This window comes from Hemitrygon akajei, chromosome 9, assembly GCF_048418815.1.
Source record: "Hemitrygon akajei chromosome 9, sHemAka1.3, whole genome shotgun sequence".
Taxonomy (NCBI): Eukaryota; Metazoa; Chordata; class Chondrichthyes; order Myliobatiformes; family Dasyatidae; genus Hemitrygon; species Hemitrygon akajei.
In genome coordinates, this window is record NC_133132.1 from 155,060,875 (window position 1) to 155,087,075 (window position 26,201).

The 26,201-nt window shown below is 37.7% G+C and overlaps 1 protein-coding gene across 6 annotated transcripts in view; it reads right to left on the reverse strand.

Moving 5' to 3' along the window:
* LOC140733677 (nuclear receptor coactivator 7-like) overlaps positions 1-26,201 on the reverse strand; it is a 140,443-nt gene that overhangs the window by 16,534 nt on the left and 97,708 nt on the right. For 2 of the 6 annotated variants that reach the window (XM_073057352.1, XM_073057350.1), the window contains 4 exons: positions 25,832-26,016; positions 24,541-25,295; positions 18,524-18,692; positions 5,956-6,103 (listed from right to left, as the gene is read on the reverse strand). In XM_073057352.1, the coding sequence (XP_072913453.1) occupies positions 5,956-6,103; positions 18,524-18,692; positions 24,541-25,295; positions 25,832-26,016 (1,257 nt within the window). Of the gene's footprint in view, positions 1-5,955; positions 6,104-10,544; positions 10,677-12,979; positions 13,022-18,523; positions 18,693-24,540; positions 25,296-25,570; positions 25,736-25,831; positions 26,017-26,201 lie in introns of those variants that run through there. The other 4 variants (XM_073057351.1, XM_073057355.1, XM_073057354.1 and 1 more) reach the window with 4 other exon arrangements.

Here is a 26,201-nt window from a genome sequence, read left to right on the forward strand (position 1 = left end):
TGTTTCCTCTGACATTAAATGTACCGCTAAAAGCACAGATACTTCAAACAGCAGCCCAGCTAGGCTCTATAAAATTACATTGAATGATTGTTGGTCTTACAATCAAAACTAAGGTCCTGAACACTTGCTTTCAATGACTGATGCACGAAGAGACCCAGGTCTTAGCGCATCTTCCCATTTTGCAGTCTAATATAATTCAAATAATAATCTGTCTGTTTTTAGAACCAAAGTGGATAAGCTCATGCATCAACATTAAACTATAATGGCTATGCATTTACTGACTCACATTCTCTCTTTGTATCTGCCTCACAACATGCACTTGCCTCTAATTTGTGTCTTCTTCAAACTAAGACATTATATTTAGTTCCCATAGCCAAAGGACTGATCTCAGACACTTCATTTTCTGGCAATTCTATAAGCCTCTTCTTTTGATTTATTATTATGTTTAACTGCTTTCAAAAGCCACAGGTAGAACCCCTTTACCTGATTTAGTTTTTGTCAAGAGAGGAATGATTATTTGTAATTCATCAACAGACTCAAGTATTATTCACCATTAACCAATTTTGTAAAATTCCCTAATCAATACCACCAGTTTGTACCGTTTTCCCCACAATTTCTTTCAGGTTTAGAACCCCAATCATCAGGCAATGTCTTTTGTGGTTACTAATATACCACTATATACATGATGAATCAGCATACAGAAGGGAGATTGAAAATCTGTCTGCGTGGTGCTACAATAACAACTTCTTACTCAATGCCAACAAGACCAAGGAGCTGATTATTGACTTCAGGAGAAGAAAATCAGAGGTCCATCAGCCAGTCCTCATCAGAGAATCAAAGGCGGAGAGGGTCAGCAACTTTAAATTCCTCAGTGTTATCACTTCAGAGGACCTGTCCTGGGCCCAGTTTGTAAGAGCAATTGGGAACAAAACACTGCAGCGGCTCTACTTCCTTAGGAGTTTGTGAAGATTTGGCATGACATGCAAAACACTGACAAATCTCTATAGAAATGAGGTGGAGAGTATATTGATGGGCTGCATCACAGCCTGGTAGGGAAACACCAATGCCCTTGAATGGAAAATCCTACAGAAGGTAGAGGATACAACCCAGTCCATCACGGATAAAACCCTTCCCACTATTGAGCACATCTGCATGGAGCATTGTCACAGGAAAGTAGTATCCATCATTAGGGGACCCACCCTACCATCACCCAGGACATGCTCTCTTTGCGCTGCTGCTGCCAACAGGTAGGTGGTACAGGAGCCCCAGGGCTCACACCACCAGGTTCAGGAACAGTTATTGCCCCTCAACCATCAGGCTCTTGAACCAAAGGGAATAACTTCACTGCAATTGCCCCATCATTGAAAATGTTCCCATAACCAATGGACACACTTAAGGATTCTTCATCTCATGTTCCCGAAATTTATTGCTTATTTAAATATTATCACTATTTTTTTCTTTTGTATTTGTATTTGCACTGTTTGTTGTCTTTTGTACACTGGTTGAATACGGAAGTTGGTGCTGTCTTTCATTGATTCTATTAGTTATTATTCTATTATGGATTTGTTGAGTGTGCCCACAAGAAAATCAATCTCAGGCTGCATATGGTGGCATATATGTATTTTGATAATAAATTTACTTTGGACTTTGTTAATAATTTATTATTCATGCCTGTTACACTCTGTGGCACAATTTGGAGAACAGCTAGGATTTCCACTAGACCTCTGGCTAGCTTTTATGCAAACTATCAAACTAGATTATTCTCCCTGCTATTTCTGAAGCTCAGTGAGTAAACAGGTACAGTGAGTAAATTGCTATATCTATGTAATACTAACAACTATAGTCCAAGCTTTATAACAAGTATTTTACATTCATATACAAATTATTATGAAGTATTACAAATTCAGAACTTAATGTCAGAAACAAAAACAATGGTGTACATCTATACAACGACAAACTATCATTAATGTTAAGTAAAGTCAGTGTCATGGAACTTGCTTTAAATATATGGTAAGTCCAATGTGGCAAGCAACTTGGTGCAAAAGGTACTCCATGAATTGAAAAAGCATTTTGCTTTTAACTCCACTGGGTCTTTCACAAAGGCTTGCATCTGCATATTAAATGCCATACTTGTTTTTAAAAAAAAATAAGAGTTCTGAGTATATGTTAATTGTTGACGGTCAATCATCAATCTTTCCAGCATTGAATGTGAACAGTTAGAAATGCAAAGTTATTTTCTTTTCTTAACTTTGTTTTCTTTTTCACTTTGATTTATTTCCATATCCAACATGATAGCAAACACCCTCTCAATAATTTATCACTTTTCACAATCCACAAACCTCACTGGTTTGAAAAAGACTATTGTTCATACTTTCTGCCACTAAGAACAAATATGCTTTGGGCTAAAGGGTATTGGAAACACTCACACAGGCAAACCATGACTTGTCCTGTCTGAACCAGAAGGCTCATTCACCTTGCTCATCCAGAAATTTGAAAATGTAAATTTATTTATTGAGAAGCAAAATTATATTTAAAAAATTCTAAAGATTGCAATCTGTGTTTTCTGCATTTGCAAATAAAACTGTTTAATTTTAATTGGAATTTCACTGTAAATTTAAGGTTGAGATAGATATATAGTTGAAAGATAATGGGGACTGTGGGGAACTGGAACAGAAGAGGAAGATCTGAAGCCAGCATGGATGAACCAAATATGAAAGGTCTGCTGGCCTACTCCTGTACCTATTTTCTCACGCTCATTTGAACAACAGTCAGTATTGTTGTGACTGTGAATGAAGTCACAGGAGAGACGCTGAAGCTCTGATACAGAAGTCTTTATTTCGCATAACAAGTAGACATTATTCTGGAGACACTCTCGGTGAAGACTCACAAACCCAAAGGTATATACCCCTAAGATCAAAGGTGCCAGTAAGCAATTCAACACATTTTCAATAGTTACAAAGACATTGTTTACTTAAGTAGTTTGGGTTGACAAATGGTTCCTTTGAGATATGTAGTGGAAGCACATCATAACTGATAAGACACCTCTGAAGGTCCAAATGTCTTTAGAAAAAATGAATTAGCACGAATATTCTAAACTTCTTGACGACAGAGAGCCGGACACCCAAAATTAATATTGCCGGAGCTGTCTGAGTACGGAAATATGGTAAGTACTCAAAAGCCATTGATTGCCTATATCTGTTTGCTGATGTGGGCCAAATCCAAGGTGGTGATGAATCAGCATACAGGAGGAAGACTGAAATTTTGGCTGAGTGGTGTCATAACAACAACTTCTCATTCCCATGTCAGCAAGACTGATTGTAGACTTAAGGAGAGGGAAACCAGAGGTCCATGAGCCAGTCCTCATCAGAGGATGAGGTAGAAAGAGTTCGCAATTTTAAATTCTTGGGTGTCACTATTTCAGAGGATCTGACCTGGACGAAGTACATAAGTGCAATTGTGAAGAAAGCGCAACAGTGCCTCTACTTCCTTAGGAGTCAGCGGAGATCCGGCCTGACATCTAAAATTTTGACAAACTTCTCTAGTTGTGTAATGGAAAGTGTATTGACTGGCTGTATCATAGCCTGATTTTGAAACAGCAATGCCTTTGAATGGAAAATTCTACAAAAGGCAATGAATTCGGCCCAACGTGTAACAGGTTAAGTCCTCCCAACCTTTGAGCACATCCGCATGAAATGCTGTCATCAAAGATCCCCACTACCCAGGCCATACTCTATTCTCACGGCTACCATTAGGTAAAGGGTAGAAGAGTCTCATGACCTGCACCACCAGGTTCAAAGTCAAGTACTCCCCCTCAACCAGCAGGCTATTGAATAAAAGGGAATAACTACACTCACTTGCCCCATCATTGAGATGTTTCCCACAACCAATGATCTCACATTAAGGACTCTATCTCATTATCTCAATTCTCTTTATTTATTGCTATTTATTTATATTTGCATTTGCACACTCTGTTGTCTACTGTGCTCTGGTTGATCTTTCATTGATCCTGTTATAGTTACTATTCTGTAGATTTGCTGAGTATGCCCACAGGAAAATGAATCTCGTGGTTTTATGGTTACATATAGGTACTTTGATAATAAAATTTACTTTTAATTTTTGAACTATGACCATGTTTGACATGCTAAGTTGCGACATCTGCCTGGTCAGCCAATTTGCACTCAATTCACACAATCCCATTGACCTAATGATTGGCTCTTACATTTGCCATCTCTTCACCTATGGAGCAGCCTGGACTTTTTAAACTTCAATTTACTGTTTGTCACACAGAAAAAACTGAAGGCTAATTGCAAGTGTAAGAGGTTTCTCCTTTTATGAACTTAAGTACATTTACACTAAGAACTGAAGTCTGGTTCTTGTTTGAATTAATATCTACTATATTCACAGAACTCCAGAATACTCCCTAATATAACTATAGAAAGGTGTATGTATCATATAAAACCATTCTCCCTCTTCTCCACTTCCTTTGAGCATCTTATATCATTCGTTATACACAATTTCTATCTCACCTAAATTTCAAACATTTTATTAATGTTTTTTCAAATGCATCAATTGCCATTAGTTCAAGATTCTAACATCTGAATATCATTTATTGTAGCTACTTTTTGAAAACAAAATTCTGTGACTAAATAATTTATCCAATTAAAATGGCAGTGACTATTAAATGCGAAATTTCAACAATTTTCTCCAGAGAGTTACACAGAACTAGAAATTACATCCATTAAAGGACAAAGACTTAGCAGATCTGAACTTGCTAAATATAACTATTTGGAACAGCAGAAGTCAGTGCAGAAGCCTAATATGATAACATGAGAACAGACTTAGGTTTGTTTTAAAACTGTTCTCCCTTTTTGGATGTCCCCCACAAGCTTGATTTAACTTTCATCAAACTTTTCTTTTCCTATCAAGCACATATACTTTGTTGTAATATTAACTGCTAATTTAGATCATTCCACCCTGCTTCATATTATGAGATTGCCCATTTACCTCTAAAAGTGCTTAATTACAGCTTAAGGGAAGTTCCATCTCCTCTCTGTTTTCTGTAATCGGCATCTTAACCACACAGAAATGTGAATGAAAGGCTAGAGGCTACTATCAGTAACTTCGGAGTATGATTTGCATCCAGATCATTAAAGGTCAACAAGTAGCTAAACCACAAGGAAAGTGATAGCTTAGCCTTTATTTTGAGAGACTTTAAATACAGGAATATGGAAGTTTTAATGCAATTGTACAGTCCATTAATGAGACCACACTTGGAGTACAGGGTACAGTTTATCCTTACTTAAGAAAGGATATAAATGCCACAAAGGGAACAGAGCAAATCTTTGGTTCTGTGGATGGCTGATTTGCCATTTGAGGAGAGATTGAGTAGACTGGGATTGGATTCTTAGGCTATCAGTGAATGAGAGGAGATCTCAGCAGAACAAACAGAATCACTCAAGATTTGAACAGGCTAGATGCAGGAGGGATATTTTCCTCGGACCTGGGAATCAAACACCAGTGGTCAGTTTCAGAATGAATACTAAACCATTGAAAACTGAAAGTATGAGAAATTTCTTCACTCAGAGGGTGGTGAGTCTTTGGAGCTCTTCATCCCAAAAGCACTTGAAAGGAAAGATGTTATGTTTATTCAAAACAGATACTAAATAGATTTCTGGGAATCAAGGAAATCACGAGATATGTGGATGTGAACTACAAGATCAGTCTTGACCTTAATAAATGGTTGAACACGCTTGAAGGCTTAGACTTCCAACCCCTGCTCCCATTTCTAATATTCGTTTATTCTACAGTTTCAAATTAATTCAAAGTTGGATAACCTGGATCTAATCTTAAGTCCTCAAGATTTGCTCATATTTCCAAATGTATTTACCATACATTAACAAATAAAACTTCCAATACTTGGATGCACGAGTGTTAAAAGTAACTAACATAACTTACCTCCCAACTTTTAGGAACTGGGTCACTGAAGAAATTGTCTATCACTTCCAATTCATCCTTTTCCACCACCACAAATCCTTGGTCTTTAGCATCTTTCCCATATACTTCAGGTGACCACTGAACAAAGAATGCATACAGATGATCTACCCTGGATAGCAGAATAAAACAGGAAGAGGGGTGGAATGAAGAAGAATCTTTTAATGAAGGTTACAACAAAAATGTATACTATTGATTTTAAATGCTTTTTAGTTATATTTTTACAATAAAACAGAAAAAACCCTTGAGAAGCTGAAAACAATAAAATTAGTAATGTTTTGACGCAAATGAATTGCAACGCTGGCTACACCCACATGCACATTTAGATCTATCCTGTGAAGCAGTCAGAGCCTCAATTAGAGTGCAAAGTTTAGCACTGGAAATAAAATTCTAAGTAATTTTCACAAAAATAGAAACACCACATTTCAGCATGAATAGTTATCTATCATGCAATTTGAATATTAAAGGTAAAAGTTAACAAAACTACCAGTATTTAAATTTCAACATGCAGCCCGACGTTAGTATGAACTGTTAATACAGGTTGCCTGGACCATGCATGCTCAATTCTGTTTACTGTTTTGACAGCACGTCTTAAATTAGATACCAGTTGCATTCTTATTTCAATACTTCGGTTTCCCTTCCAAGCTGAATGCAGAAAAGTTTCAATTTTTGTTATTGCCTCCCTTCCATGTATTACACTGTAAAGGGAGAAAATCCCCTGCACAATTAAGATACACAGAACCTTACTCATGTCGTAAAATTTTTCTTCTTCACAAGGTGATTCTCATGAATAAAAATAAATTTATTTTTATCTTAAATAATATATACAAATAATATATTTAATTTCAATTTTTGTATAAAGTTTGGAACTGACACCAATATGCTACCATTATAATGAATGTGCATGCTACTGGAAGTCTGAAATTGCTGTTGTGGTAATTAATTTACAGTAAAATGGGACAATATTTTTGTACTTGGACTTTATACACAACTATTTGTGCTCATTTTTGGTATCTCAACAGCTACTGAGGCCAGTAGTTACCGTCAATCTTCAATTGCTCTTAAACTTTGGTGACATGGATTCTAGAGTTCTGTAGTCACTTTAAAATCAAGTAAGGACAGCAAGATTTCCTTTCCTGAAGGATTTTAGTGAGCCAGATGGGTTTTCGGTCACTGTCACGTTTTCAATTCCACATTATTAAAACTTTGTGTAAAAATTTGTGTAGCTGCTATATTTTTAACCCTTAAATGCAACAATTTTAAAAACTCATCCTTTCTAGGCAAAATACTTTACTTTTTTTCTTCTCCGTCCGCCATTCTGCCAATCACGTTATTTAAAAGACGTCCTTTTTGCTGACGTGTGTGTCATAGAGACAACAGAGAGATTTCAGATCTCTATTTCAGTGCTTCCTCCAGATTTGAACCAAACTTGCAGTAAATTGCTTGTTTGTGGTTTCAGCCAATTTAGAATTATTCTAATTAGAACCCAAGTTAAGCGAAAACTGATGAAGCTATTGGTATGATCACTGGTACAACATGTACACTCCCCTCTTATACTGGCTGAATTTTCCTTTTCTCTTTCATGCTTAAATAATGTGTTACTATCTTGCTTAGTATTTTTGCATTGCCAGGGCTAGCTTTTTGTCCATTTTTATTTATTCACTGATAGAAAGTGGATGCCCTGACCTGAACTAGCAATTATTGCCTTCAAATGAGGCAGTTAAAAATCAAGCAAACATTGATAGCTTCATCTACTACCGGTACTTTTCTTTCATTTTCTAGGCCCTTTTTCTCTAATGATTACTGCAAATACTGTGTCGTGATATTATGATTATACATCTCTCCATTCTTTGCCATTTGCTATTTGAGGGTGCTGCACAAAGTACTTTGCTGAATAATGGAGCACAAATACTAACTGATAAATCTCAAGAAGAATTCACAACAACATGTTGGAGGACAAGAAAATAACTTTGTTTCGTTACAGCATTATTCTAAAGACCCAGAAGAACTTAAAGAGATAATGAAGTCTGCACAAAGCTACCAAGAGATGTGGGGGAAATTAATACTAACAACAGCCATGAGGTGAATCGTCACAAAAATTTGGCAAGGAGACTAGCTTGCAACTTACTTCACAAAAGATGCTAAATCTGGAAAAGGTAATAATAAGAAAAGACATCACTGAACTATGTGAGCAGAGTTGAAGATTATATGGGATAGCAGGACTAACATAATAAAATCATTAACTACAGCTGTAATATGCTGCCACCTTTTCATGCACGAGCTGAAAAAGATGAGACTTTTGAAACATATTCAGAAATATCCTTTGTATATCCTGACACTGTATAAATTAATTTATGAAAGTCAATGAACATGAATGCTTGCTCAAAATTGTGTCAGAGGTTAACATGCTAAAGTCATCTGAGAAAATCCACCCTATTTTTCATTTTAACATGGGTAGACAGCCAACCAGTTCATGCAGAAAGGATGGTTCATTTAATTGTAATAATGAGGCAATTTTTTGCAATTTAACAGTCAGTCAGTTGTACTCCATTTAATGCAAACCGGTGGGAAGGGTTGAAACTATGACTCAAGTGTCTTAACTGCAGAATGTGAGACAGAACATTTGTGTCATGGCCAAGTATAAACAACCCTTCATCACTTACACATCCCTTTATCTCCCCAGGGTTTATCCCATCCTCTCCCCACACAAAAAAAATCATTCCCAAGTGAGCTGTCTAGCAGAAAGACCTACAACTGTCAGACCTTCTGCAAGATGGAACCTCACTTAGAAAGAGCTTCTGTAGACCACTTCACTGACAATCTCATTCCCAACGTAACAATAGCCAGCCCTCCCTCCATCCACCCATCACTAAACCCAAACACACTTACAGGTTCAAATCCAGTATAGACAATACAAATGTCACAAAATGCTTTTCCAGTGGCGCACACAATCCACAACCTAACTGCTGAACAGTTTCAAAATGTTCAAATGAGTCACAAAGACAGGTTTATAATCAAGACTCCATTTGCTTTTGAAATTCAATCATGATTTAGTATTTTTTACTTGCCAATGGCTTTCTGAACTAAAATCATTTAACCTATGTTTCAACTACCCTGAAGTCTTGATATTGAGCAACGTCACTGCATTTTTAATGCAATTCCGTAGTCAAATAACGTGCTGGCCAAATTCTGAATCAGTATTTTCCAAGTCAACATTCCACGCCACTCTTCCTACTACATTTAATTAACACATTATTAGCCAGAGCATTCAAGTGTCCATTAGTAGTTCAGAACTTTCATCCCTTTCAATAAACCTTGCTGCAGATCATAGGAGGAGAATTTCAGTTTTGGAAGTAAATTTATGGAGGAGGATATTAACCCATTCCAAGACTAAGCTGTCAGCTCCTCAGTAAAAGTTCCTGTATTCCACGATGTCACCTATTTCAGTACCTTGGGATCCATTTGCTCATAATGTGGCATTAAGGTATTTACTACTGCCTTTATGTTTAACATTTTCTAAAATAGACTACAGAGGGGAAAAGGATCACATCCTGCTGGTACATCACAGATAGGAGGAAAAAGGAGAAAAAAGATCCGAGGTTGCTCAAATACTCTTTCTCTAAGGCATTCAAATAAGTGACAGAAACACACCAACAGAGTGAAAGTGCTAATAATTCAAATTTAGCAATATCTGTTTTTTTAAAAAGTATGCTTTTTCATCTAAAGAACATTGAAATATTGTGAACAGTCAGAATTAAATTCAATTGTGCCAGTTTGCTGTTAAGTATCAGACACTTAATGAACTGACACACACAAAATACTGGAGGAACTCAGCAGGCCAGGCAGCATCTATGGAAAAGAGTACAGTCAACAGTTTGGGAAGACTCTCTTCTTTAGAACTGAAAAGGGGGAAAAGCCAGAATGTAAAGGCGTGGGGAGGGGAAGGAGGATAGCTAGAAGGTGATAGGTAAAGCCAGGTGGGTGAGAAAGGCAAAGGGCTGGAGAACTAGGAATCTGAGAGAGTACCGTAGGAGAAAGGGAAGGAGGAAGGGGACCAGGAGGAAGTGGTAGGCAGGTGAAAAGAGGTGAGATGCCAGAATGTTAGTAGAAGAAGGGGGGAGAGGGAGGGTCTCATCCTGAAACATTGACTATACTCTTTTCTATAGATGCTGCCTGGCCTGCTGAGTTCCTCCAGCATTTTGTGTGTGCTGCTTGGATTTCCAGCATCTGTAGATTTTCTCGTTTGTAATGAACTGACACCAAAGCCGCCTTAAATAGCCATAAGAAGAGTCCCCTCTATACCAACATTAAAAAAAAGCAAAGTGGAAAAGTTATCAATGGAAGACAGTTATCTGCAACAGAAGTGTTTTAGGTGCTGCATTTCATAGCAATTATTGGCAATGTGATTATTGATTTTATCAATACAAACATATCCAATCCCTTAACAATCTTTTCAATCAATAGAAAATTAAATAAAATACAAGCATTAAATATATAGAACGAACACTTTTTTGATAGAGTTAATTTTAACAAGAGAAAAAGATGGTACTTACTCTCTAACACTATAACCAAGGCCCATTTTCTGGAGTTCAAATGAATATAGAGAAGCTACTGCAATTTTAACACAGTCACAGCAAAGTACATTCAACAAAGTCCACAATGTGGCTTCACTGGTTGAACCACTTAGATAACTTCTGAACCATTGCCAGTACATTCACATTTTACGAGCCTATTAGAAGTTGCTTATTAATCAAAGTTGTCTGCCAATGTTCAGAATACCACAGAACCTTGATAAAACTGCAATGTTGGTCTGATTTCAAGCACGTACTCAACTAAGCTGCTGCTAAGTTAGTTTTGGCACATACAGTGGCATGCAAAAGTTTGGGCACCCCTGGTCAAAATTTCTGTTACTGTGAATAGTTAAGTGAGTAGAAGATGAACTGATCTCCAAAAGTCATAAAGTTAAAGATAAAACATTCTTTTCAACATTTTAAGCAAGATTAGTGTATTATTTTTGTTTTGTACAATTTTAGAGTGGGGGAAAAAAGGAAAGGAGCACCAGGCAAATGTTTGGGTACCCCAAGAGATTTGAGCTCTCAGATAACTTTTACCAAGGTCTCAGACCTTAATTAGCTTGTTAGGGCTATGGCTTGTTCACAGTCATTGTTAGGAAAGGCCAGGTGATGCAAATTTCAAAGCTTTATAAATACCCTGACTCCTCAAACCTTCTCCCAACAATCAGCAGCCATGGGCTCCTCTAAGCAGCTGCCTAGCACTCTGAAAATTAAAATAAATGATGTCCACAAAGCAAGAGAAGGCTATAAGAAGATAGCAAAGCGTTTTCAGGTAGCCGTTTCCTTAGTTCGTAATGTACTTAAGAAATGGCAGTTAACAGGAACGGTGGAGGTCAAGTTGAGGTCTGGAAGACCAAGAAAATTTTCCCGAGAGAACTGCTCGTAGGATTGCTAGAAAGGCAAATCAAAACCCCTGTTTGACTGCAGAAGGCCTTCAGGAAGATTTAGCAGACTCTGGAGTGGTGGTGCACTGTTCTACTGTGCAGCGACACCTGCACAAATATGACCTTCACAGAAGAAACATCAGAAGAAAACCTTTCCTGCGTCCTCATCACAAAATTCAGCGTCAGAAGTTTGCAAAGGAACATCTAAACAAGCCTGATGTATTGTGGAAACAAGTCCTGTGGACTGATGAAGTTAAAATAGAATTTTTGGCCACAATGAGCAAAGGTATGGTTGGAGAAAAAAGGGTGCAGAATTTCATGAAAAGAACACCTCTCCAACTGTTAAGCACAGGGGTGGATCGATCATGCTTTGGGCTTGTGTTGCAGCCAGTGATACAGGGAACATTTCACTGGTAGAGGGAAGAATGAATTCAATTAAATACCAGCAAATTCTGGAAGCAAACATCACACCGCCTGTAAAAAAAAAGCTGAAGGTGAAAAGAGGATGGCTTCTACAACAGGATAATGATCCTAAACACACCTGAAAATCCACAATGGACTACCTCAAGAGGCACAAGCTGAAGGTTTTGCAGTGGCCCTCGCAGTCCCCCGACCTAAACATCATCGAAAATCTGGATAGACCTCAAAAGAGCAGTGCATGCAAGACAGCCCAAGAATATCACAGAACTGGAAGCCTTTTGCAAGGAAGAATGAGTGAAAATCCCCCAAACAAGAATTGAAAGATTCTTAGCTGGCTACAGAAAGCAATTACAAGCTATGATACTTGCCAAAGGGGGTGTTACTAAGTACTGACCATGCAGGGTGCCCAAACTTTTACTTCGGGCCCTTCTGCTTTTTTGTTATTTTGAAACTGTAAAAGATGGAAATAAAAAAGTAATCTTGCTTAAAATATTAAAGAAATGTGTCATCTTTAACTTTATGCCTTTTGGAAATCAGATATCTTTTACTCGCTTAGCTATTCACAGTAACAGAAATTTTGACCGGGGTGCCCAAACTTTTGCATGCCACTGTATGCTGCTCAAAATGTCATGGAAGGTCAATCATTTATAATCTTTCTCCTAACTCAATACTTTATACATAGATATATTTTTACAGGCCAGGGACAGAGAAAGGAGATTAATATTTTTATAGCCCAGGGACAGAGAAAGGAGATTACAGCAACATCAGTTCTTGACCAATTATAAAAATATCATGTAGCAATTTAATTTCACTATGCAAGTGAAATCAATAGACACATCAAAAATAACACACTACTACATTTGTATTTAGTGTTTGATGCAGATACTTTACAATGCCCCACGTCCTTGAAAGAGTTGCAATATACTCCTAAAATATTTGCAGTATTTTCACACAAATGATAATCACAAATGCCTTTAACCTAAATCTTTGAGATATTAGACTTCCAATGTGAATATAAGTAACACAAACTATTCAATATATTAAAATAGAGAGTACTGAAAAAAAAACCCCAGCAGATCAGGCAGCATTGATGGAAAGAGAAGCAATTACCGTTTCATGTCTAGTTCCCAACATCAAAACCAAGAGACCAACAAGCTCGTCTTGGTAGCAGGAAAGGTGGGGGATGATTAGAACAAAGGAAATTTGTCTGATGGTGAAATAATGTGGTTATTAGGCAGTAGTTAAGTTCCTTTATCTGTGTTGTGTGCAGCTAATGTTGTAAAACCTGTGTAATGTTGTACAATAAGGCCTACTGGGATATACCCTGCAGGTCAAATAATACAACAAAATTAAGGATGGAAGACAAAAATGGCTACTCCTGATTTATACAGAAAAAAAGAGCATCTAAAATTGTGATAGAGTTCTGCAAACTCACACCAAACCAGGCAAAACCCAATGAAGTGTTTCTTCTTGAACTCATTGTAACAGTGTACAGGAGGACACTGATAGAGAGGTCAGATTCAGAGTCAAAGTTACACAGAAATATAACAGACCCATCAGTGTATGCCAAGTTCTCTACCCCAGCTAGTTCCATTTGCGTGCAATTGGCCATCTCTCTGAACACCCCCTTTTCATATATTTTTCAACACTGTCATTGTACCTGCATCGACAACTTCCTCAGGCAACTCATAACATATAGCCGCCTATCTCCGTATGGAAAATGACGCCCCTTAGGTCCTTTTTAAATCTTTCCTCTCTCCCATACCCTGGAGAGAGTAACTGTAACTGTAACCATTGCTCATCTAATTTTCATCCACCTCCACAAGGTCTCACCTCAGCCTCTCATGCTCCAGGGAAAATAGTCTCAATCTATCCAGCCTCTCATACGCTTCAAGCCCTCCAGATCCAGTAACATCCTCTAGAAACTTTTCTGCGCCCTTTTCATCTTTACAACATCCTTCCTATAGCTGGGCAACTATATATGTACACAATACTTCAAGTGTGGTGTCACCAATGACTTGTTTAGTTGCAACTTAATGTCCCAATTCGAGTATTCAATCTTTTAGATTTCTCCATCTTACAACATGCTCCAGGGCTCTGCCACTTACCATACAAGTCCTGCACTAGTTTAACTTTCCAAACTGCAAAAAAACACTTTGCCAAATTAAAGTCCATCTGCCATTCTCTGGCCTACTTTCCCAATTACTATAATCTTAGATTACTCTTCTTACTGTCCACTATACCACCAATTTTGCTGTCACCTGCAAATTTACTAATCATGCCAACTATGTTGTCATGCAAACCATTAATATAAATTTTAATCAACAGTAGACCCAGCACCACCCCTGCAGTCAAAGATCTTAAGTCTAAAAAATAAACAACCCTCTACTTCCACCCTTGACTTCATCCACCAAATCAGTGTTGTACCTAACTGGCTAGCTCACATCAAATTGTGTATAATCTAATCTTCTAGACCATCCCACTTCGTAGGCCCTTAAAGACCTTGCTAAAGTTTGTGTAGACAATCCTGCCCCTCAGAATCTCCTACAGTAACTTCAATTGTGTAGAAGATACAAAAATCTGAAATCACATATCACCAGTCTCAAGGACACCTTCTACCTAGTTGTTATAAAACTATTAAATGGTTCCCTGACATGATAAGATGAACTTGATCTCATAAGCTACTTCTTTATGATCTTGCACTTTATTGATTAACTGCACTGTACTTTCTCTGTAGCTGTTATACTTTACTCTGCATTGCTATTTTACCATATTCTACAAACTTTGTACCTTATGCAACATGTAATGATTTGATCTGTATGAACAGTAGGCAAGACAAACCTTTCACTGTATTTCAGTACATGCGACAATAATAAAACAATTCTAATTTCCACCACTAATGTTATGCTTACCAGAGTTCCTTGCCTTATTCCTGTAGAACTTACCTAAATAAATGCAAGACATGTGTCACATTCCAGTCTTCCAGTACCTCACCTGTCACTTAAAATGATGTAAATACCGTACCTTTGCAGGGCCCCTGCAATGTCTTCCCTAGCTTCTGACAATGCTTGAGGATCTACCTAGTCAGGCCCCAGAAATGGCAGTGTGAACTAAAGGTAGGAGGCAATGGGAAACTCAGGATCATGCCTGCAGACTCTTGTATAAAGTGATCACCTATTTGCATTTGGTTTCTCTAGTGTAGGAAGGTACATTGTATAGGTGAGTAGTAATTTCTGGGTGGTACTGATAAGAATGTGGGCAGAATTAAAAATAAGACTAACTTCAGATGAGTAGAACTGTGTGGTTTATGGTCAGACCAGACTTGGAGGGCCTAAGTGCCCGTTTCTGTGCTGTACTTCTCTATGACACAGTTTGACCCAATATTCACAGTTGTTCATACATATAGAACAGAATAGTACAGCACATTACAGGCCCTTCGGCCCACAATGTTGTGCCGACCCTCAAACCCTGCCTCTCATATAACCCCCAACCTTAAATTCCTCCATATACCAGTCTAGTAGTCTCTTAAACTTCACTAGTGTATCTGCCTCCACCACTGACTCAGGCAGTGCATTCCACGCACCAACCACTCTGAGAGAAAAACCTTCCTCTAATATCCCCCTTGAACTTCCCTCCACTTACCTTAAAGCCATGTCCTCTTGTCCTGAGCAGTGGTGCCCTGGGGAAGAGGTGCTGGCTATCCACTCTATCTATTCCTCTTAATATCTTGTATACCTCTATCATGTCTCCTCTTATCCTCCTTCTTTCCAAAGAGTAAAGCCCTAGCTCCCTTAATCTCTGATCATAATCCATACTCTCTAAATCAGGCAGCATCCTGGTAAATCTCCTCTGTACCCTTTCCAATACTTCTACATCCTTCCTATAGTGAGGCGACCAGAACTGGACACAGTACTCCAAGTGTGGCCTAACCAGAGTTTTATAGAGTTGCATCATTACATTGCGACTCTTAAACTCTATCCCTCGACTTATGAAAGCTACCCTATCTACCTGTGAGGCAACTTTCAGGGATCTGTGGACATGTACACCCAGATCCCTCTGCTCCTCCACACTACCAAGTATCCTGCCATTTACTTTGTACTCTGCCTTGGAGTTTGTCCTTCCAAAGTGTACCACCTCACACTTCTCGGGGTTGAACTCCATCTGCTACTTCTCAGCCCACTTCTGCATCCTATCAATGTCTCTCTGCAATCTTCGACAATCCTCTACACTATCTATAACACCACCAACCTTTGTGTCGTCTGCAAACTTGCCAACCCACCTTCTACCCCCACATCCAGGTCATTAATAAAAATCACAAAAAGTAGAGGTCCCAGAACAGATCCTTGTGGGACACCACTAGTCACAACCCTCCAATCATAATGTACTCCCTCCACCACGACCTTCTGCCTTATATAGCAGTTCTAACCATATCATTACTACCTCCAAAACAACCATATAATCTGGACAGTGTAATAAGGTAGTTTAATGTAGACAGTGGTTGTTTCAATTAACTTCAATAGAACATTCTACATCTTTATAAGAGTGCAAAGACAATTCATTAAGTTCTGCCCCAAGATCTAGATTGAATTTAATATCCATATTTCTGTATTTTAGGCATTATTGCAGATAAGCCTCTGACTGAACTATTAAAATAAGATTGAACCTGGATATTTGCACAAGTTAGTACATTGTTGAACAAGCATATTTGACTTGCGTAATGCCCTATTTCCAATCAGGCTTAAATAGTTCAAAAAGATTGGCAGTACAACTGTGTTAGTTTAGTGAAGCAACACGTTCGATAATTCAATTTTTGGCACAAAGTTTTATTGTACAATGAAAGATCTTGCCAATCCTCAAACAAAAAATGACAGGAGATATAAGATTCCTTTGCAATTGTTAATTAAATTTAAGTAAAATTAATTAAGTTCTGTAATGTTTTATAATGTCAAATAATTTAAGGGAAAAAACTGAGAAAGAACACCAAATGTCTCTGTATCCCTACCACATATCTAGAACATGTTGTGAGGGAGAAACTTACTAGAAGTAACAGGACATACAAGGCATTTTAATCTTACATAGCTGTTTTATAATTATATCAATATAATAAATTCCTGAGCTACCTGCTCAGAAAGCAAATTAATGGATATTTCTCTTGTAATAATTCCAACTTCCTTTTAGTACGGCAGAGCTATAGATAACACACATACTGAGATGTCCACTTAGTTGAGTTAATGTCATTGATGTTTGATAAAATCTCTACTATGTACTGATATACATTTTAACTGTACAGTTAACCATTTATTTAATGCAGTGATCTAAAAGTAGAAAATCCTATTTTTGTTGTTATGAAAATGAGGGCAAGTAACAGTTGGAGCAAGAACATACAGAATAACAATACGCATGAGCACGTTCCCTACCATCAACAAAATTGACTGCAGTGAAATACAATGCAGTAATAAACAACTTGCACGTATATTACACCTCATTTCCCTGGCTCCTTTCAAGAGTTCAAAATGCTTTTATAGTCAATGAAATATTAGTGAAATGTTACCATTCTTTTTACATAGGGACAAAGCAACAAGTTTCCACACAGCAATAATAATATGCTGCTCAGTTTTTGTGATGGTGGTTTAGAGAAAGATTTACCGTAGTTCTAGATGCTATGGACATCTCACCAGACTATATATTTAACTATAACTATATCTTAACTATAACTTAAGAATATATAGTAGAACACTTTGAGCCTGCTTTGCCATTCAAAATAATCATGACTGATCCTCTATCTCAATGCTATCATTCTATACCAATTCCAAATCTCTTGAATCCTATAATATCCAGATATTTAGTGAATGTATTCAAAACATAAATCAATGAGCAGACCTTCACAGCTCACTGGAATTGAAAATGATAAAAATTCTAACTCTGCAAAAATAAACTTCTTCTCATCACAACCCTAAATAATTGATCCCTTTACTGAACTATGATCGTCAGTTCTAAACACCAAACTCAGAGGAAATATCCTTCCAGCATCCAGCCCTGTAAGAATTTGTGAGTTTCAAAAAAACTCTCCTGAACTTTTGTCACTGCTTTACTCAGAACATCAATATCTGTTTTTAGGTCTCATTCAATTATCAGATAAATCAAAGAGGGTTAACTACACTATTAGACTTCACAGCAATTACACTAAACAAAAAATGAATATCTTCAGAACTGTGTTGAAATAACAAAATTTGAAAACCTACTGAATTTAATAGATTGGACAGTAAATCTATCCAATCAATATATAGTATCAAATCTAATACAATTTTGAATTTGAAATAAAACCACATAATTATGGAAAAACTCAGCAGATCAAGTAGCATGTATGAAGGTTAAAAAGGTTAATTGTTCAGGCTGATGACCTTGCATCAGAATATTGAAATACAGAGTCAAAACAGTAATCATGTAGGGGAAAGTTAAGTTATGATGCACATCAACTTTCAGCTCTATGAAGCAGAGATTTCCATTGGATTAAAGATACTGAAAAATAAAATTCTCAATGTTATCTCCATGCAAATTTGATTTCAAGTTAGTGCAAAGCTTTAAAATAAGCTGAAGTATACATTTGTTGGAAAATTCAGATACAGCAGCTTTATGAAATATTCAAGAAATTACCTTTCTTGTGGAACTGCAAACCAATATTCTGGCTGCTTCTCCCTCTTCACATTTTGGTGTATTTTTGTGATGCCATATGACACGAATGACTTTCGCATTGGTTTCCCAACTTTAATGCAAAGGAACATGGGTGGTTTTTTACTCTTCTCCTCCTTTGATGGAAGCATGTCTAAAGAATTAAAATCAACATTATAACTACAATTGGAAATGAACAATGGTATTGAAAACAAAAGCTGAGGATGTACAATTCTTAAAAGACTAAACAATAAGCATTGCTAACCAATGCAGAAATTCAAACAAAACTTGTGGGATGTGGCAAAACATAGCCAAAAGGGTAACCAAAAGAAAAGTTGTGAATGAAACTAATCAGACTAACTAACGCCATGAAAGTTGATACTGGCTTTTGGAAAATGATAAATAACAGATCTCATAACTCTGGCTTCTAATTATCCTCCTTTTCTCTAGATTCCCCTTGTAGAACAAACTTTAGAAAAAGATTTTTGTCATCCCTAATACATTCTTTGTTTAGCTTACAATAATGATAAAATTATGACGTTTAAAAAAAAAATCAGCCAAATAATGAAAATTTTCTTTCCTGATTGCTGTTCATCAGATGCAGAGTTACCAATCTGAATGAATCAGCCTGAGAGAAAAATCAAGGGCTGGGGCCATTTGTCCATTTTGAATATAGTACTGCTGAGACAGAAACTGTGACAGGACAGCTTGTGGCCATTGAAACCATAATGATACCACAAAAGTCTTAGACAAAACTCAATTCTTCGTCTGTTTCAAAATTTTATCTACGTTTTTCTTAAAATATACTGACCCTTTGTAAAGCATCCAAGCTTCAAACAATCTCTAAGTACATTTCTCCTGGACTATCAAAAAAATACAAAGAATCTGTAAAATAAATGTTTGGTACACTTTAGCAAAGGTGAAGACTTTGCATAAGAGATTTACCAAAATAATTCCAAGGTTAGAGAGACTGGGCTTGTACACGCTGGAATTAAGGAGATTGAGAGGGGATCTGATTGCAACATATAAGATTATTAAGGGATTGGACAAGATAGAGGCAGGAAATATGTTCCAGATGCTGGGAGAGTCCAGTACCAGAGGGCATGGTTTAAGAATAAGGGGTAGGTCATTTAGGACAGAGTTAAAGAAAAACTTCTCCCCGAGAGTTGTGGGGGTGTGGAATGCACTGCCTCAGAAGGCAGTGGAGGCCAATTCTCTGGATGCTTTCAAGAAGGAGCTAGATAGGTATCTTATGGATAGGGGAATCAAGGGATATGGGGACAAGGCAGGAACCAGGTATTGATAGTAGATGATCAGACATGATCTCAGAATGGCGGTGCAGGCTCGAAGGGCCGAATGGTCTACTTCTGCACCTATTGTCTATTGTCTATTGATACAAGACAAAAGTTATAGATATGCAGGAGATGACTATGTTGTTCCTGGCAAAGGGAGTTCTTACAAGGAGTTGTGGTGAAACTATTTATATCATCAAAAAGACACAAAACTATGCAGAGAGAATTGCTGCCAGTGGAGGAAAGATGATCTAGGGGCATGAAACTAAGCTAAATGTTAAAAGAATCACAAGTCTTCTTCTCTTCACCTCCCTGTCCCCCACTCCCAAGCAGTGCATCTAGGATGAAATGCCAGATTAAATAGCATCATTCAAAAAGTTGAATTGACATCTGGAAGGAAAAGCATTTGCTTGACAATGAGGAGAGAGTGGGGATGTAAAACTGCTTGGATTATTCATGTGTACAGCTGGTATGCACTCCTTCAACATTCTGTGACACAAATTCACTAGTGAAATAAAACTGACGTAAATTTCACCTGAATTACCAAACTAACAAACTGAGGACACTAATACAGATGCCCCAAGGTATGGTCAGTGGGTTAGCTTTGAAAGAGCATCTTTAAAAAGTAAAAAAAGCATTCCTGTATTTAAGGCTTTTACAGCTGAAGACATGCCATCTAACAAAACAGTGATTAAATTCATAATGGTGCAAGAGTCTGGAATTGGAGCAGTGTAAATACCTGAAGGTTCTAGTGTTGGAGGAGATTATAGATAAAGAAAGGGCAAAATTATGGAGGGAGTTGAAACAAGGACAATCTTTTTTAAACTCCGATGTGTTTAAATTAGCAATGAGACAACACAAGGAATTGAAAATCTGCAAGTAAGAACACAGAACTCTGAAGGGCATTAAGTTTATGGAGAATAAAATAGTATCAGAGTCTAAGAATACATCAGAAAAACCAACTTAATAGTAACACAGATGTGGCAAGGGTCTTGCAGAGCAGATTAAGAGAATAGGAAATTTTGGCAAGAACATGAGCTCTAAAAAAGAGAACAAGATCACAAATGTCAAGTTCAATTTCAGATTTTACTAGTAAACAGAATTCAGTCTTCCTCATATAATTGAAAGAAATTTAAACTCATCCACCCCTGGATCGAGGACAAACAATTCAACATCTAGATCACAGGGGTCAAAGATTGAATAGTGAATGTAGAAAATTATGCCAATATTTAGGATCTTTATTTTAAACAGAGGAGCACCATCTAGTAGTGGGTAACAAACAAAGATGTAGCTGTAGAGTAATAAGCAATCACTACTAATTCTCAGGCTAGGCTCAGATTACAAATAATGAAGTAGGTGAGTGTGGTACCATCCAGCTATGGAGATGTTAGAAAAGAGTAGGATAATCAACTAACCACCATCAAGTTTGCAGAAAGGTCATAGTGGAAAAGGATAGATTACCTTCATTACAATCACAAAGGATCTCACTAGAGATTAGTTGGGCCTGCTTCAGTGTTGTAACAGACTGGAAACCTGGTTGATTCAAATTAAAAACTTCAAGTAAAAGAGACATGAATTTGGGAGGCTATGTGTCTAAAAACACATACGTTCAGATGCTGTTCATGGACTTCAGTTCAGCATTCAACACAATCATCCCTCAGAAACTGACTGGAAAGCTGAGCCTACTGGGCCTGAACACCTCCCTCTGCAACTGGATCCTAGACTTCCTGACTGGAAGATCTCAGTCAGTCCGGATCAGGAGCAGCATCTCCAACACCATCACACTGAGCATGGGGGCTCCCCAAGGTTGCGTGCTCAGTCTACTGCTGTTCACTCTGCTGACCCACGACTGTGCTGCAACACACAGCTTGAAACATATCATCAAGTTCGCCGATGACATGACCGTGGTGGGTCTCATCAGCAAGAACGACGAGTCAGTTTACAGACAGGAGGTGCAGCGGCTAACAGACTGGCGCAGAGCCAAGAACCTGTCTCTTAATGTGAACAAAAGAGATGGTTGTTGACTTCAGGAGGGCACGGAGCGACCACTCCCCGCTGAATATCGACGGCTCCTCGGTAGAGATCGTAAAGAGCACCAAATTTCTTGGTGTTCACCTGACGGAGAATCTCACCTGGTCCCTCAACACCAGCTCCATAGCAAAGGAAGCCCAGCAGCGTCTCTACTTTCTGCAAAGGCTGAGGAAAGTCCATCTCCAACCCCCCATCCTCATCACATTCTACAGGGGTTATATTGAGAGCATCCTGAGCAGCTGCATCACTGCCGGGTTCAGAAATTGCACCATCTCGGATCGCAAGACTCTGCAGGGGATAGTGACGTCAGCTGAGAAGATCATCAGGGTCTCTCTTCCCGCCATCATGGACATTTACACTACACGCTGCATCCGCAAAGGAAACAGTATTATGAAGGACCCCATGCACCCCTCATACAATCTCCTCTCCCTCCTGCCGTCTGGGAAAAGGCTCTGAAGCATTCTGGCTCTCACGACCAGACTATGTAACAGTTTCTTCCCCCAAGCTATCAGACTCCTCAATACCCAAAGCCTGGACTGACACCTTGCCCTATTGTCCTGTTTATTATTTATTGTAATGCCTGCACTGTTTTTGTGCACTTTATGCAGTCCAGTATAGATCTGTAGTCTAGTGTAGCTTTCTCTGTGTTGTTTTTTTTTATTATGTAGTTCAGTCTAGTTTTTTGTACTGTGTCATGTAACACCATGATCCTGAAAAACGTTGTCTCATTTATACTATGTACTATACCAGCAGTTATGGTCGAAATAACAATAAAATGACTTGACTAAAGACTGCAGGGGGAATAGATAATGGAGATTTGGAGATGGAGCAGTAGTTTATAAGAACTTGGTGGGGGGGCTGGTGCTGTGGCTACTGAATTAGCTTTGACAGTAAATTTAAAAGGTGCAGGGAAAATCATCTGTGGGAAAATACTGATAATCAGGATGTTGCCTCGACTGAAGGACTTTAGTTATGGGGAGATATGATATAAGCTAGGGTTCTTTATCCTGGAACAAAGTAGGCAGAGGAATATAAAGGAATGCAACATTATAAGAGGCACAAATAGGTTAGCTAGTCCATGGTGCAGCTTCAGAAACAGGATAGCATAGGTTTAAGGCGAGGAAAGAATTTCAATGGGAATTTGAGGGGCAAGTTTCCCCAGCCCCTGAGAGTTGATGATACCGGGAACTCAATGTTGAAGGAGGTGGCACTTTTAAGGAATGTTTAGAAAAGTAATTTAATAGGTAAAGTTAAGAAGGATAAAGACCTAATGTGGACAAATGGGATTAATGTAGATGGGCAAAAGAAAGTCAGCATGAATGTGGTGTGAAGGGTCAGTTTCTGTATTGTACAATTCAATTATATCAAATAACTTAGAGAATAGAAAGCCAGTGGCCAGTAATGTATTGGGAACAGTATTGAGACAGCTCCGACAAACATAGCAAGTTTACTATATTCTTGTTTCTATACTTCTTATTCTATATTCTTGTTTCTATATTTGTAAACAAGAATAACAACTATAGAAAAATGAAATTTTGGAATTAGGAGAGGAACATTAGAAGGTCTATGAGTCAGTCCTTATTGGGGGTCAGAGGTTGAGAGGGTCAGCAACTTTAAATTCTTTGGTGTTACCATTTTGGAGGATTTGTCCTGGGTCCGACATGTAAGTGCCATTTACTTTTTACATTTACAAAGCACAGTAGCACATTTACTTTTTTTTTTAAAAAAGGAGTTTGCAAAGATTTGGTTAGTCACCTAAATCTTTGACAAACTTCTCTTGATGTCTGGTAGAGAGTACACTGACTGGCTACATCATGGCTTGGTATGGAAACACTAATGGCCTTGAATGGAAAAGCCTTCAAAAAAGTAGTGGGTACAGCCCAGTCTGTCATGGGTAAAGCCCTCCCCATCAACGAGCACATTTGCAAGGAGTGCTGTCCCAGGAAAGCAGCATCCATCATCAAGGACCAACACCATCCAGACCATGCTCTCTTCTCATTCCTGCCATCAGAAAAGAGGTACACGAGTCCCAAGAACCATACCAACAAGTTCATAAACATTTGTTATCCTTCAACCATCAAGTTCTTGAAGCAAAGGGGATAACTTCATTCATCTCATCTTTTTAGTTTGGTGTCTTTTACACTTTGGTTGTAGGTCTGTCTTGTTGGGTGTGGTCTTTCATTGCTATTATGTTTCTTGTGTTTACTAAGAATGCCTGCAAGAAAATTATTCTCAGGGTTGTATAAGGTGACATATATGTACTTTGATAATAAATTTACTTTGAACATTGATCTTTGGTCTTGCGAGCTGGATCGAACAATAAGTGGTAGATGCAGCAACCTAAAAAATACACTTGATCTTAATCCCAAAACCATCCATGAGCTATCTGCACAAAATTGTAAGCATGGTTAAAGCAAGAGTTAATGGACAAAGTTCAAAAGCCAGCAGTCCAGATGATCCAGTGATAGTGGAATTGTAGCAGGAAAGCAGAAATTCATTAAGGCTTTGTAACTTCATTTAAAATATGATGGTAAACAGCTAAGCAATTGCCCTTTTTACTCAATCAAAATCACACTTTGCAATGCTCATTCAGAAAAGTGAGAAGCATAATGAGACGGATTTTCTCTGTGTAAAGCTTTTCGCAATTCCGAACAAAAAAATTAAATTTCTGAATCTTACCTTCAATTGGTCCTTTAAGTTTGTCAAAGAAAGCTTGTATTTCTGATTGACAGCCAGCTTCTACATTGTCTTCAACTACCTCCTTCAAAGCTGATTTGGTAATCTTATCTGGATGCATACCAGTTGACAAAATCTGCACTGTTGGAACCTTGCTCAAGTCATTATCTTGGTGAATTCCCTCAGGTGTTATAATTGAACAGTCACTATTAAAGGTAATTTCACTGTCCACAGAAATTCCCTCATCCAAATGAACACCAGATATTAGCAATGGACTTCCAGAAGAATTAATGCATATTTTTGAAGTGCGTTCAAGTAACAATTCTTTAAGCATGGTTTGTTGGTCATTGGACTCATCAGTTTTCACAAGTAAGTCAAGTTTCGTAGAGTCCACAGGCTTAGGCATGTCTGAAGGTTTCTCTTCAGTAGCTGAGTCATTTTTGCAATATTCTTGGCTTTTCAAGACAGACAGAGCTGCAGTCATTTCTGATACATGTTCAGATATGCCTCCAGAAATACCATTTGCTGCAACACTTTTCTCTTTTTCTGGAGATGGTGCAAGTTCAGTAAAACATTCATCAGCTGCATCTTCCATACTGTTTTGGACAGGATAATGGTTTTCCAAAGAATCAGAAGTCTTCACCTGGCGATTTTTACTCATGCCCTTGAAGCGATTAAATGGATTTAGATCCCTCTCAGCAGATAGATCATCCCAATCTCCTGGCCTATACAGGGGAGAGAGATCCTTTGGTACATCACTGTCAGGATAAATGATGTAGCAAATGGGATGTTAAATCAAAAATAAAAATGAACACAAAAGTGATGAACAAAATCTGAAATCTTGAAATTAAAACAAAGGCAATGAGAAACATAACTTAGAACAAACAAAATGTAACAAAAGTTGAACCACAATGTTATTAACAAATCTCAGAATTCTTGATGTTTTGAAAAATAATTGAAATCATAGGAAAATGGTAAAGCAAATTTGAAATAGGTTATTTTATTCTTTAAGCATATAGCAAAATTAAATACTTCTAATGTACCACAGAAATGTTTTCTCAGCATTATTGGTTTCAACTGAACAATGTAATTTTCTTTGTAGAACAGACAATAATCTTAGTTCCTTTAATCCTCTTCATGCTTTATGTTTCTTGAGACAGTTTGGCCATGTTTGAATACGGTTGGTCAAAACACCTGCCTATTATAATGAAGTTTTACATTTGAAGGCATACAAAAAACACATAAAAGCAAAAGGAGAAACATTAAACATTTTTTCTCAATGCAAACCACTTACGATGGAAGGGCATCTTTAATCTTCATGTGCGAGATATCAGGGTACAAGGCAATGGATACGACTTCATCCATGGGACAAATGAGTCCGTACTCCTCACAGCCATTTTCAATGACAAGGGAATCAGACTTGTGTGGATCAAACATTATGTTATTTGGAGTGACGATCATAACACCTCCAACCACGCCCTAATGAGGGGAGAATTTTATGTGAAATTTTATTTCAGTAAAAAGGAAAATTAGAATACTTCAGTAACAGCTTTAAATGTATTAAATGAATATATGTCCTGCTAGAACTTATTACATCTGTTACTCTAAATTCTAGGAAGACTTGAATTTTATCTAGCACCTCTGCAGTTGAGTTTATCTAGCAC